The sequence below is a fragment of the Acinonyx jubatus genome, chromosome A3 (genome assembly GCF_027475565.1).
Source record: "Acinonyx jubatus isolate Ajub_Pintada_27869175 chromosome A3, VMU_Ajub_asm_v1.0, whole genome shotgun sequence".
Classification (NCBI taxonomy): Eukaryota; Metazoa; Chordata; class Mammalia; order Carnivora; family Felidae; genus Acinonyx; species Acinonyx jubatus.
Window position 1 is genome coordinate 123,205,576 of NC_069388.1, and position 11,763 is coordinate 123,217,338.

Here is an 11,763-nt window from a genome sequence, read left to right on the forward strand (position 1 = left end):
GGTCCGAAGGGCAATGGAGTCCAAGCCTCGGCGCAGGTATCCCGGGGTACCTCCCACCACCCCTGCACAGACTCGTGTCCCAGGTGAGCAGGAATAGGACCGCGAAGTGTGCAGTTTCAGCCTGCTCTCCTCTGCTTGAGGTTGTTTCCTTTAGCACTCCAGGGATGCCACCGTGAGCCTAACAATGCAAAAGGGGTCGCACAGGACCGAAAAGCAGGGGACGCAGGTCCGGGGAGGCCGTGGCAAAGCGACGCAGCTGCCAAAGCCGGCTGCCCGGGTCAGCAAAACTTTGTCTCTCAGTGCGCAGGCGCAGGGCATGGTTGGGGGGACAGGCAAGGGAGGGGAGGAATCCTGAAGCAAGGGGAGGCGGGAGGGAGAAGGAGGGAGGGAGGGAGGAGGGTGGTGGATTAAAATAAGTAGGCGGCTCGGTGCTAAGGGATGAGTGAGTCGGAGCTCGGTCTCTCCCCAGCAAGTTCTCAGCCGCTCCCGGTTCAGACCCAACCAGGGAGCTGCGAGCGGGGCTCACTGTCCTCCGGGGGGCAGGGCTCCGGGCCAGTGGAGCGCTCCCGCGCGTCGGGCGCTCGGAGTCCCCGCAGCCGGAGAGGGGCCAGGACTCAAGAGCTCCGGGGGTGCCTGTGGAATCCAGCGCCTCTGGCTTCCCGGGTCCCCCGCAGCGGAGCCCCAGAGACTCCCTCAGCCCGGGACCGCCGCGGAACAAGGTAACTGCAGCCCCGGGCGCCCCTGCTCGGCGAAGGGAATGCGGGCAGCGCTCCCGGGTCCCCTGTCACAGCGCGGCGGGTGTCTCCTCTCTCTGTGTCCCAGAAGGAAGCTCCTCCTGCCAAACGGAGGCTGCAGGACCTTAGTGAAAGTGAGAGCAGCTGCAGCCTAGGGTGGTTGGGGGTGCTGGCTCAGGGACTTCCCGAGCGGGGTCTTTCGGCCTCTGACCTCCAGGGAAGGAGGGGGCGGGCCTCCAGCACTGGCCCTCGCGCTGCCAGGCTCCTAGGAATCCGCGGCGAGATGCCCGCGGACTTCGGGAGTCAGCCTGTGGGCCCCCCTCTAAGAAACCGAAGAAACTTCAGCGGGCAGGAACTTTCCCGAAATGCGCGCCTAGCGCAGTCTGACCTACTTTAGCTGACGAAGAAGGAAGAGAGAATGGATGGATGGCCACGGCCGCAGCCGACGGCGCCAGGGACAGGTGCATGCCCCAGCCGGGTCGCGCTTTTCGTGCAAGTTTGTTGTTTTGCGTAGTTGCGCTCGGGTATCCTGCCGGCTGGACCCGGAGCGCAGGGCCGCGTGCCTGACCCCGCCTCGCACTTCTGCTCTGACTTAGGGGTGTTCTCTATAGGATGATTGCTCTGTGTAGTCAGGGCCTGGGGAGTTAACCTGCGACTGTCTCGGTTCAGGGAAGAGTGCAGGGGGTCGCGAGCACTCTTTCCCAATTGGAGACTCGCACGCCCAAGTAGCAGAAACGCTGTGGGTGCCGTGCATGTCTCCGGCTTGGGGCTTATAAGGCGAGGATTCGTTTCCTCCCCCAGACTGTCCCCTAACTCAGCCTTCAGGAGAGAAGGGGGAAGCCCGAGGAGAGAGGGAAAGAGGTGAGGGGCTGCCTGCGGAACTACTTTCTTTCCCGAAATGTCTAGGTTCAGAAGAACGAAAACCCACATCCAGTCCTTTTTCAACAGCTCGAGCAGTAGCGGGATGGGCTCTCAGAGTGAAAAGTAGCTGCGAGGGTTTCTTTGTTGCCACAATTTGGTAAATTTCAACCGGGCTAAGAGCTGCGCGCTGGCTTTTGGGAACAGAAACCACGTGCAAAGCAAGTTGGTCTCCCAGGCTCACGGCCTCCTAGAGAAGACAAGGGCTGACAGGGACAGGGGGCGACCAGTGGGTGGATATTTTATCCGAGGCTCCTCGAAGTAGTTGCGGTTTCATTAAGACTGGGGAACAGACCGCTAAGGACGCAGCGGGCGTTTAAATGCCGCGGGACGGCCGCCTAGCCGAAGGGTTCGTTCGCTCTCGTTCGTTGGGAGAATTCAACAGAAGTATCCGGTGGTGGTTAGTCCTCCCACCAGGGGCCTGGACGCCTGTCACCACGCGTGTTGGGGATTCGATGTCAAGGATGATTTTCTGGGGCTGCTGCTGGGCTCCTTCAGGCGAAAGCTCGTGGAGCTCGCTCCGTCCTCATTAATGCAAGCAGTTAACTCGCTCACGCTCAATTAGCCCCGAATAAACCACTTTAATAGACTCTGCACACTTCATTAATGCCCGGCATAGGGCTGGCTGCAGACCTGGAATTGGCGCTCGACCGCGCGAGGGAAGGAGCGCCTGCACTGCGCGGGGGACCCAGGACTGGAAGCGCGAATTGCTTTTGCTGCCTGTAGTCGGGATCTTTACCCGCGCCTCCCAGATCTCGAGGCTCAAGCTCCTTGCCAAGCGGATGCCTGGCCCGGGGAGAGGGGTTTGCCCTCGTGTTTAAAAATCTAAAACGTTCACACAAGGGCCCCCCCGGGTCAGGGCAACGGGACTCGGAGGGGCTGGGAGTTCGTTCATCCTCTCCGGCTGGAGAGGCGAGTGTGAGACTGTGTTTTTCTCTTAGTTGACCGCCTGAAACCGGATCGTGCATTTGGCCCATTCTTGGTACTAGTGTAAGGAGCCACGTTTCGAACGAATTTCGTCCCCGGGAAAGTCGTTGGTGAGAGCTTGGGGAGCCCTGGCCTCGGAATGCAGCAGAAAATAAGAAACTGGCCGTGCTGCTGAAGAAAATAAATTGAGTGTTGGGGGACACAAGATCGGGCAGATAGCCCGGAAAGGTTGGCTCCCAAGAGCAGTGATGGCTGCAAAAGCCCCCTCCCCCTATGGAGCCCCAGGTCTTCTGGGCTCCTGAGGGTAGGCAGGGTAGGCGAGGAGAGGCCATAGTACCCGACGTTGGTGGGTTCCCCACCGGGGCACAGGCAGGGCTCGAGCTCTTTTGCAGCCCAGAGTCGCACCGTCACCGCCGCTCTCTTGGCCGGCGATAGGCCGAGCACCTAGAGAAGCAAGCGGAGGTGCTGGTGGCCCCGGCGGCCCCGGGGAGCCGGAAATAAGGATCTGATTTCCAGCGCCAGGAGGGGAAAAAGAGGTGACAGCAAATCAAAGAGCGCTCACCTCACCTAATCACCTAAGTGTGGGCCAACATTTTAAGTTGGCGAGAGTCCTCTTTCTCCCTCCTCTCTCCTTCCCAACCCCAATCCGCCCCTGCTTTCTCTCTGCCCCAATTCCTATTTTGCTTCGCGGGGTGTTAGCGCTCTAGGATGATCTCGGCGCTCTGGGATCACCGGACCACCAGTGATCCAAGCCGCAGGGAAAACTGGTAGGGAGGCCTTCTGCTACTGAGGCACGGGTCCTCAGGCGCCAGGCTGAATTAATTGCTGCCTTAACACTGGGTTTTTGCCGGGTTGCTAATGTAACCTGCAGTGGGAACATCTCTGCAGGCTTTCAGTGTTTTGCACCTTTCACCCCCTGCAGAACCTCTTTCTCCGCGGGCCTACTATTCAGCCAGTGACTTCTCTGACAGCTTCCAAGGGAAAGGGTTTCTGCATCGAGATTGTCCATACTCCTTCCTGAAAGGGCAGGGCTATCTCCCGTGAGAAGCTTTGCTGCAGTGAAATGCTGCCGAGTCCGACAGGGCCTTGTGGCCTTGGGCTGAGGGTAAGCCAGCCTAGGGGAACTGTCTGGGTGGTGTCAGCGTCCAGCAGTGGGAAGGAGCGGTACCGTGGCCTGCACAACCCAGGAAGGGGGGCTTACTGAAGGTTAGAGGAGCAATCTGAGGAAGAGAAGAGGGGAAATGGGGGTAAGGGAAAAGTGGGCAGCAGGGGATTGAGACAGGCAAAGAACCAAGCACCCTGTTCCCTTAGTGACTTCTCGAGTAGCCCTCAGCTCAGAGCTGAGAGAGTTCAGCACTTGAGCCTCGCAAGCCACCACCCCCCCCCCCACCATGTACTTTCTACTTTTCCTTCGCCATGTTTTTGCCTCCACTGGACAGACTGACTTAAGAGTGGCTGGGAGGCTTGGAGATGAAAGGTCTCTCTGCAGAACCCAGACTTGTCCACGGAGGCTGGAGATCCTGACCAAGGAGGCCAGCAGATGCCAGACTGCTGGTCACTTCAGCTTCCTGGCCTCGCAGTTGGAGGGCACAGAGAGCATAGAAGCTGATTGTATTGGCCTCAATACTGTAGCCCATAGGCATACCCACCTGCCCAGGTGTCACTGCGCACACAAATATCCGAGAGCCCAGAGACACTGCACCCTGTTTGATGGAGTAGGGAGGGCACCGAAGCCCCCTTGTATGTACCTGCAGATGTTTGACTGAATTAGTAAATGAAGGTGGGTATCATCACCTTCAAAGGCAATTAATTCCCAGGGGCTCAGGTAAGAAGTCAGCCCAAAAGCAGCCGCAGAGGGTGGTGTCAAGAGGGCTCATTAATAGTGAGGCAGAGAAGCAAATTTGAGGTCAAAGTTGAGAGCTTTGAGGAGAAAGATGACATGGCTTCTAGAAGCCAGACTGAAGATCAGCTAAGTAGAGCTAAATGCAGAGGAGCTGGGAGATGTACAGATCTGTGTGTGTTTGTATGTGTGCTGTCTCCCTGGAGGCCCTGCGTGGGTTCCATGCAATCCCATGTGTGCGTGTGTGTGTGCGCGCACACGCACACGTGAACATGTTCACGCCAGCATTTTGTTTAGCAGCACAACACTGATCATCTCAGTTTATCTTGCCACCTTGTTGTCATCTCTGCTTCAGAACATGTGAATCTGTGTTTATCTGTCATTGTGCATTTCTGTTTATCTGCACATGAACATGTAAGTAAATGTGCTTCCAAGTTCCTGTTCTCTTCGCCGGAGAGTGAAATTCTGTGTTGACTCAGGCTTGCGTGGATGTAAATTTCCACACACCGGTCTCCCCCAGCTTCTGCCTCCACTGTAGGCCCTCATTTAAGTTGGTTGCATTGCATAGGATTTGTTTCCTGCTGGTTTCTGTAGCAAGTTGTGTGTCTCTGCCATGGCCATGTGGAGGGAGCCCTAGCATCAGAGAAGGTTCCATTTTCTCTCTGAGGGCAGTGGGTTCCCTCAGTGGGGTCTCAGACTCCCAGCATCTGCCCTGGGGCACAGAGAGGGTGTGGCTGAGTTGGAATTCCTAAAGAGGGTGACCTACTCTGAACTTCTCTTTTTCTCTCCCTTCTTTTCTCTTCTTTTTTTTGCAGATTGCGATTGAGAACCCACTGCAGCTACCGCAATGGGCAGCAAAACCTTGCCAGCGCCAGTGCCCATTCATCCATCCCTGCAGCTCACCAACTACTCCTTCCTTCAGGCGGTAAATGGCCTGCCCACGGTGCCCTCGGACCACCTGCCTAATCTGTACGGTTTCAGCGCACTGCACGCTGTGCACCTGCACCAGTGGACGCTGGGCTACCCTGCCATGCACTTGCCGCGCTCCTCATTCTCCAAAGTCCCGGGCGCCGTGTCCAGCCTCGTGGACACACGCTTCCAGCTGCCCGCCTTTCCCTGGTTTCCTCACGTAATCCAGCCTAAGCCTGAGATCACCGTTGGAGGCAGTGGCCCCTCTGTGCTCAAGACCAAGCCACGCTTTGATTTTGCCAACCTGGCCTTAGCTGCCACGCAGGAAGATCCATCCAAGCTTGGCCGGGGGGAAGGTCCTGGCTCCCCCACTGGTGGGCTGGGTGCCCTCCTGGATGTAACCAAGCTGTCCCCCGAAAAGAAGCCCACGAGGGGACGCCTGCCTTCCAAGACCAAGAAGGAGTTCGTCTGCAAGTTCTGTGGCCGCCACTTCACTAAGTCCTACAACCTCCTTATCCATGAGCGGACGCACACCGATGAGCGGCCCTACACGTGTGACATCTGCCACAAAGCCTTCCGGAGGCAAGACCACCTACGGGACCACAGGTACTGCGTTTGCCCGCCCCCCCAAAGCTGTCTGTCACTGTCCTCACCATCCTCCTCCCTGATGAGGTGGTTCTTGAGCCCCACTTCGGCTCTCCAGGCCTCCCAGTTTCTGGGTATTCTCTAACATCGCAAAGGAAGCCATACAAGGCTTAGGCATAGGTTCTTGGAGGATGGGTGGAGAGAGCTTGGGGAGAATAAGTCAGGTCTCCATGAGCTTCAGACAGGCATGCCAGCCTTCTCATCCCTTCCTTCACCTGTGCATCTGCAAGTGCTGTTCAGTCCAAGTTTCTGCGGTGACGGGCAGGGGACCCGTGACTCATGTGACCGCCCAGCACTTGAAATGTGCAACTAGTGTGACTGCGAAATTAACTTTTTAGTTTTACTTACTTTTCATGTTAATAACCACATGTGGCTAGTGGCTGCCCTCTTGGACAGCACAGCTCCAGCAAATTGTCCTCCCTGCCCCTGGGTCCCCTCATTCACATTTATTGTTAACCCAGACCTTATAAGGAGACAGTGCTTGCCCCTCCTGGGGAAGGCAGGGGTGGGCCTAGCTGGACCCATTGACGTATCAGATGGATCAGATATTGCCTGCCAGTTTCCTTCACCTCCCTACTCTATTCACAAACTTAGAATTTTGCCCACTCCACGCTAGGTCCCCACCCCCCACTTTCTTTTGAGGGCAAGTGCCTGGTTGCAGTGGGAGGGGATCTTAGATAACTGTTTATAACATTACATCATTTTGCAAAGATTAATTCTGTTTTTGCTTCTAGATACATTCACTCCAAAGAGAAGCCTTTCAAGTGTCAAGAGTGTGGGAAAGGATTCTGCCAGTCCAGGACTCTCGCTGTCCACAAGACGCTACACTCACAGGTGAAGGAGCTCAAAACCTCCAAGATCAAATGCTAAAAGAGCCTCCAGGTCACCAGGACCCTGGGTTACGATACCCCCTCCTCCAGAGGGACCAGAAGCCGAAGGCGACTCTGGCGGGCAGCGGGAGGGGCTCCCGGGACCTTCCCCTATCCCAGACTTGTCCCTTGGGTCCCGGGCGCACGCGGAACTCGAGAGCCCCGCCCGGAGCCGTGACCCCAGCCGCCAGGGCGGCTCCCCCAGGACGCGGCTAAAGTCTTGGCCAAAAGGCGGTACTCACGTGGCGGAAGGGAAACTGCATTTAAAAAAAGAACGAAAGCTCCGCGGAGCCGCAGCGGCGCCTCTCCCAGAAGTATTACTTTTTCTATTGTTATTTTATACGTTTACTTTATTATTTTTTTCTTTGACCATATAAGCTTGTAACTCTGCCTGCGGAGAGAGAGGGGAGAGGGAAGGAAGTTCTGTGCGTTTGCAGAGTCCACCCCCTCCTCCCGTCCCCATCCCCACCCCGGGAGCCTGCAAAAGTGTAATCCGTGTATCTGCTTCTGCCGCCGGGCCCTGGGACCGCGGGGCCAAGGAGCGCCCCCTCCCTGCTCCGCAGCCGGTCGGCCGTGGGCCCTCGGACTCGGATGGCGGGGCGGGGGCCTTGAGCCCTGCGGCTGCAGCGGGCCCGGCCTCCGGCTCCCCTGTTCCGCCGTCCCATCACCACGAGAGAGCAGCCGGCTAGGAGCAGGGCATTGTATTGCGATTGGCACTTTATGCTGACCATCGGTAACGGACATTTATCACTGGAGTTTTTTAAAATATGAAATAAACGGTTATTTTACAGGCATTGCAGGATGGGTATTCTCCCTCCCAAACAGGACACTGGGAGGCTTCTTTCCTTCAGAGGAGCAGGATTCCCTGCCCGCTCCAACCTGCCCCGCTTCCGGAAACCCGGCCTTCTTGGGGTGATAGGGTTGAGATGGGTGGAGAAGCCTCCTCTCTCCCTGTGTTGGTCTACCCCGGCCACGTGTTTATTTTCGTACTTTACTCCTCCACTTCGGTCTTTAGGGTCTCAGTGTCCCCACCCCTCACCTCCACGGGGCTGGTAGTTTACAAGGAAGCCCAGCCTGCAGCCACTACTTCGGCCTTAAAAAAATCACAACGTCTCCGGGTGCCAGGGTCGCTTAAGATCCACTAAGGGAACAGAATGTCACCCACCTCTCCAACCAAAGGCTTTCCTACTGGCCTCCAGCATCTGCTTTGGTGGTGGTGGTGGGGGGGGGGAGGTGCCTTCACGTATAGCCTCAGGACCAGTACTGTCCCCAGGGCCCCAATACCCCGCTGCAAATGCACAATCATCGCTGCTTCCCCAAAGCCCCAAACCTACAACCCTCCCTCCGTTAGGATCCCCCCGATACAATTCAATGGCTGGGTCTCATCCCCTGCCCGGGAGTACGGCTCCACGCCCAAAGATTCCCTACAGTTTTTAAAGCCCGTCAGGAATGGCGGGGGCGGGCGCCCTGGGAGGCCCGGGAAGTTTAGGAGGGGAAATCTGAGTCCTCCCTCTACAAGTTGAACCTTCCCCGGGGCGTCTAGTTTTCCCACAATTAGAGGCCAGGCCGCCGGGGGCTCTCCTCCTTGGGGCGGGGCGGGGCTCCCCCAGCTCCAGTGTCCTGACCGCAGGGCGGCGCAGGCGGTAGCGCCCGCGGCCTTTCCCAAGCCGAGCGCTCGGCCTCTCGGGCTTCTGAGCCTGGAGCTCAGCGGCAGCGAAGAACGATGGGCCGAGCTTCCCTGCAACGGGGACCCAAGGTCCCAGCCTCCGGCAGAGCCCTGCGGCCTGAGAAAGGAAGCCCAGGCCATACGAGTTAAAACGCTCTAGACTTCCACTGAACCATCGTCACCTCCTCTGCGCATACCCGCCCCCGCCCCCCTTGCGGGCTTGAACTCCGCGGTTCCGGGGCCCAACGTGTCCCGGTGGCCTTGGCTGGGCCTGCGCTGAGAGCCCTGCCCTCCGCGTTCGGAGCCACGCTGCCCCCTGCTGGACAGGCCTGGAGGGGCGGATCAGGACTGGGGCATCTCAGTGCGTCCTGCTGAGGACTCGGCAGAACTTTCTGCCGCAGCCCCTGTCCACCACCCCTGTGGATATCTGGTCTTGCGCTCAAAAACTTCTTGATCGGTTCCACGGCCCACTGCGAATGAGGACCGTGAGCTGCCGGGTCTTGACCGGACTGAGGGATCTCCGCTGGTCCGGCAAGATCACAGCCCTTCTTCTGCAGCTTCATAAGGAGGCGACCCGGGACAGACCAGAGTCTGGATCCCAGAGAACTGTGATCTCTGGGCGCAGAGAGGGAGAGAGAGTTATTCAGTGGGTTTTGGACTTGGCTTTAGCCCAGCCAGTGCAGTCCGTAGTATGGTCTGCACTTGGCCATGGCTTACGTGAGGGTCCATGGCAGGCCCACATCGTTTCTGTCATTAGCCCCGGGAGGTCGGGAGACGTGGTTGTTCCAAGACGACAGTGACTGAGTACATACACCTGTCACAGAGAGCTTTGGGCACCCCTGAGGATCTACGGAGCGCCTCGTTCAGTTCCTCTGCTCTTTCTGGGGTCCCATCTTTCCTGAGGATTTACTACTGCTGCGCCCCGCTCCGTCCCCGCCCAACGCACTCCACCCCAAGTTAGCCACCTCCCACTCCTCCAGGACAACAAGAGCCTCTGCAGTTAGCCCCTCCCCAAAGACCTGAAAGCTGTGAAATGGGGGAGGTTCGCAGGCGAGTTTTTCCATTCTGGCCCGTGCCACCTCTGGTAACCTGAATCCCCGTCCTTCCATCCTAGACCCTGCAACTGACTTTCGATAATATCAAGTGTAGAAGAATGGATTCCCAGCACAGGGTTTATAGAGGGGGGCTGGGAGTGGGGCAGGGTACTGCCCAAAGACCTCCACCACTCACAATGCCATTGCCTTGCCTTGCTCTACCATGGTTCTATCATCCTGATGGACCCAGAAGCCACTTGTCAGCATAGCTCGCTGTCTATACTGTGACAGTGATTGCTCATACACTATGTAGTAACAGCACAGCAAATGGAAGGGCAAGTGGGAGGGCAATCTGGGGATTCTGGCCACAAGACATCACACAGGCTACCTTTCCTAGCAACGTGGTTGGGGGACAGTTTCCAGCTCCTACTCTGTGGGTCGCAAGAAAAGGCAATGAGAATGCCGGAAATGCTTGGGTGGGTTTTATTGCCTACCTACTCTGCAAAGGGGACACCCCCCCACTTCCGCTACACGCCTAGAAGATCCCATCCTTCTCCGACCCCAGTCTTCAGACGTTAAGCTTTTGTGGTCTCAGGTGCCCAGCTTTCGGGAGTGAAGAAGGCGAGAGGAGAGTTCAGCGGGAGTCCTTCCCTAAGCTGCTAGGCCATCTGTTTCTCTGAGGGGCAAGGGAGCGGGGCTACTCGGCTGGATCTCTTTGCTGAACAGGTAGAAAGCGCGAGAAGCCCTTAAGGCAGCCTGGAGCTCCCAGGTGCTCTGGGAGGAGATCGGTACACCGTGGAGAAAGAAAAGCTCGCAGGGGTTTCTTCTCAAGAAGAGGTTCAGGTTCCACCTCCTTCTTCTGAAATGTAGCCAGGGGTCTGGGGCGTACAATGGGCCGTTTTTTCCTCAGACCTCTTGGCCGCGGGAGTCAGGGCTAGCATAGGGTTGTGGGGGAAAGAAGAAATGCGGTGGGCTGGTCTAGGGCTCCTAGATATAACCTCAGTTCCAAGAATGTGGGACCTATGATAACATACCCAACCCCACCCCTGGAATCTTGGTGTCTCGAGAGCTGGCTCAAAGGAATCCCATCCCACCTTCCAAGGCACTAAGGCGCAGTAACGTCACATTTGCCTCTGGCAAGATACGCCTGGGCTCCGCCAGGTCTACCTATCTCATTTATGCAGTATTATGACGTCACATGTGGGCTGTGATACTACGGCTCCCACATTTTTCGGCCCCGCCCTGCAAACCCTTCCAGAAACGCGCCGAGAATTCGTTCGTCTCCATCAACAGGATCCACAGACCCCAAGCGTTGGTCTGGGGTCCAACGCCCCGCAGCGTCCCCCTCTGGAATCTGGTGGCTTCGGATAAACCTCTCCGCTCGTAGCTTTCCAGTGCACCAGCTGCTGTGAGATAGCCGCCCCGCCCACGCCCACCCGGTCCTACCCCCGCCTCCACCACTGCGCACGCTCTGCGCGCAGGCGCAGAGCGAACTCTTCCCGCGGAACCTTAGGCGCTGGAGCTCACGGTCCCGCGGCTGTGGCGGGCGGTGGCGGGCAGTCGCGGGCGGTCGCTGCCCACTTCCGTGTCCCGCTTTCAGGCTTAACAAACGTGGGGTTAGCACAGCGGGCGCTTCCCGCTGTGGGCGTTTGTGAGCACTAGAGATGTTGACGCCGAAGAGGGCAGCTCTGGGTTCATGCGAGCTGGAGGCCCTTGGAGTCCCTATGGCACCCCGAATCCAGCACTGCCATGGTCCGACGGAGGTCCCTGGGATTCGAGCCGGCAGGGATGGTGCGGCCAGGCCCTGCACTAGATCCGGTGTGGCCCTAGTCCTTTCAAGCTGGGTCTTTGAGACAGAGGTCTTGGCTTCCAGACCAGCGGAGCTCTTGGAGGCACAGGCTTGGTCACCCACCCTACCCATTCGGCCTGGCTTTCTAGAGGGCCACTTCAAGAGCCAGACTGATGGCTGGGTCCAGTTTGCTCATGTTTCAGATGAAAAAATTCACTATGGACTGAGATAGGAGGAAGGGGGCAAACCTCATGTCAGTGGCAGAGGAAGAATTAGAAGCTGTGTTTCCTTTGAGGCAAGGGGCCTGAAGACCCAGTCCTTAACATTTCCTGCCACTTACAAGCTTTGGCCAAGTCCCTGCATTTCTCTGAGCCTGGCCTTTCTTCCTTTAATGGGGATAATACTCTTCCGCCTACCTCATTCAGTTGGTGT

The 11,763-nt window shown here is 57.6% G+C and overlaps 1 protein-coding gene across 1 annotated transcript; it reads left to right on the forward strand.

Moving 5' to 3' along the window:
• The first annotated feature begins 407 nt into the window (after positions 1-407).
• OSR1 (odd-skipped related transcription factor 1) lies at positions 408-7,636 on the forward strand. Its single transcript, XM_015078371.3, has 3 exons — positions 408-719; positions 5,235-5,934; positions 6,708-7,636. The coding sequence occupies exons 2-3, from the start codon at positions 5,267-5,269 to the stop codon at positions 6,841-6,843; spliced, it is 804 nt and encodes a 267-aa protein (XP_014933857.1). The 5' UTR covers positions 408-719; positions 5,235-5,266; the 3' UTR covers positions 6,844-7,636.
• Positions 7,637-11,763: the final 4,127 nt, after the last annotated feature.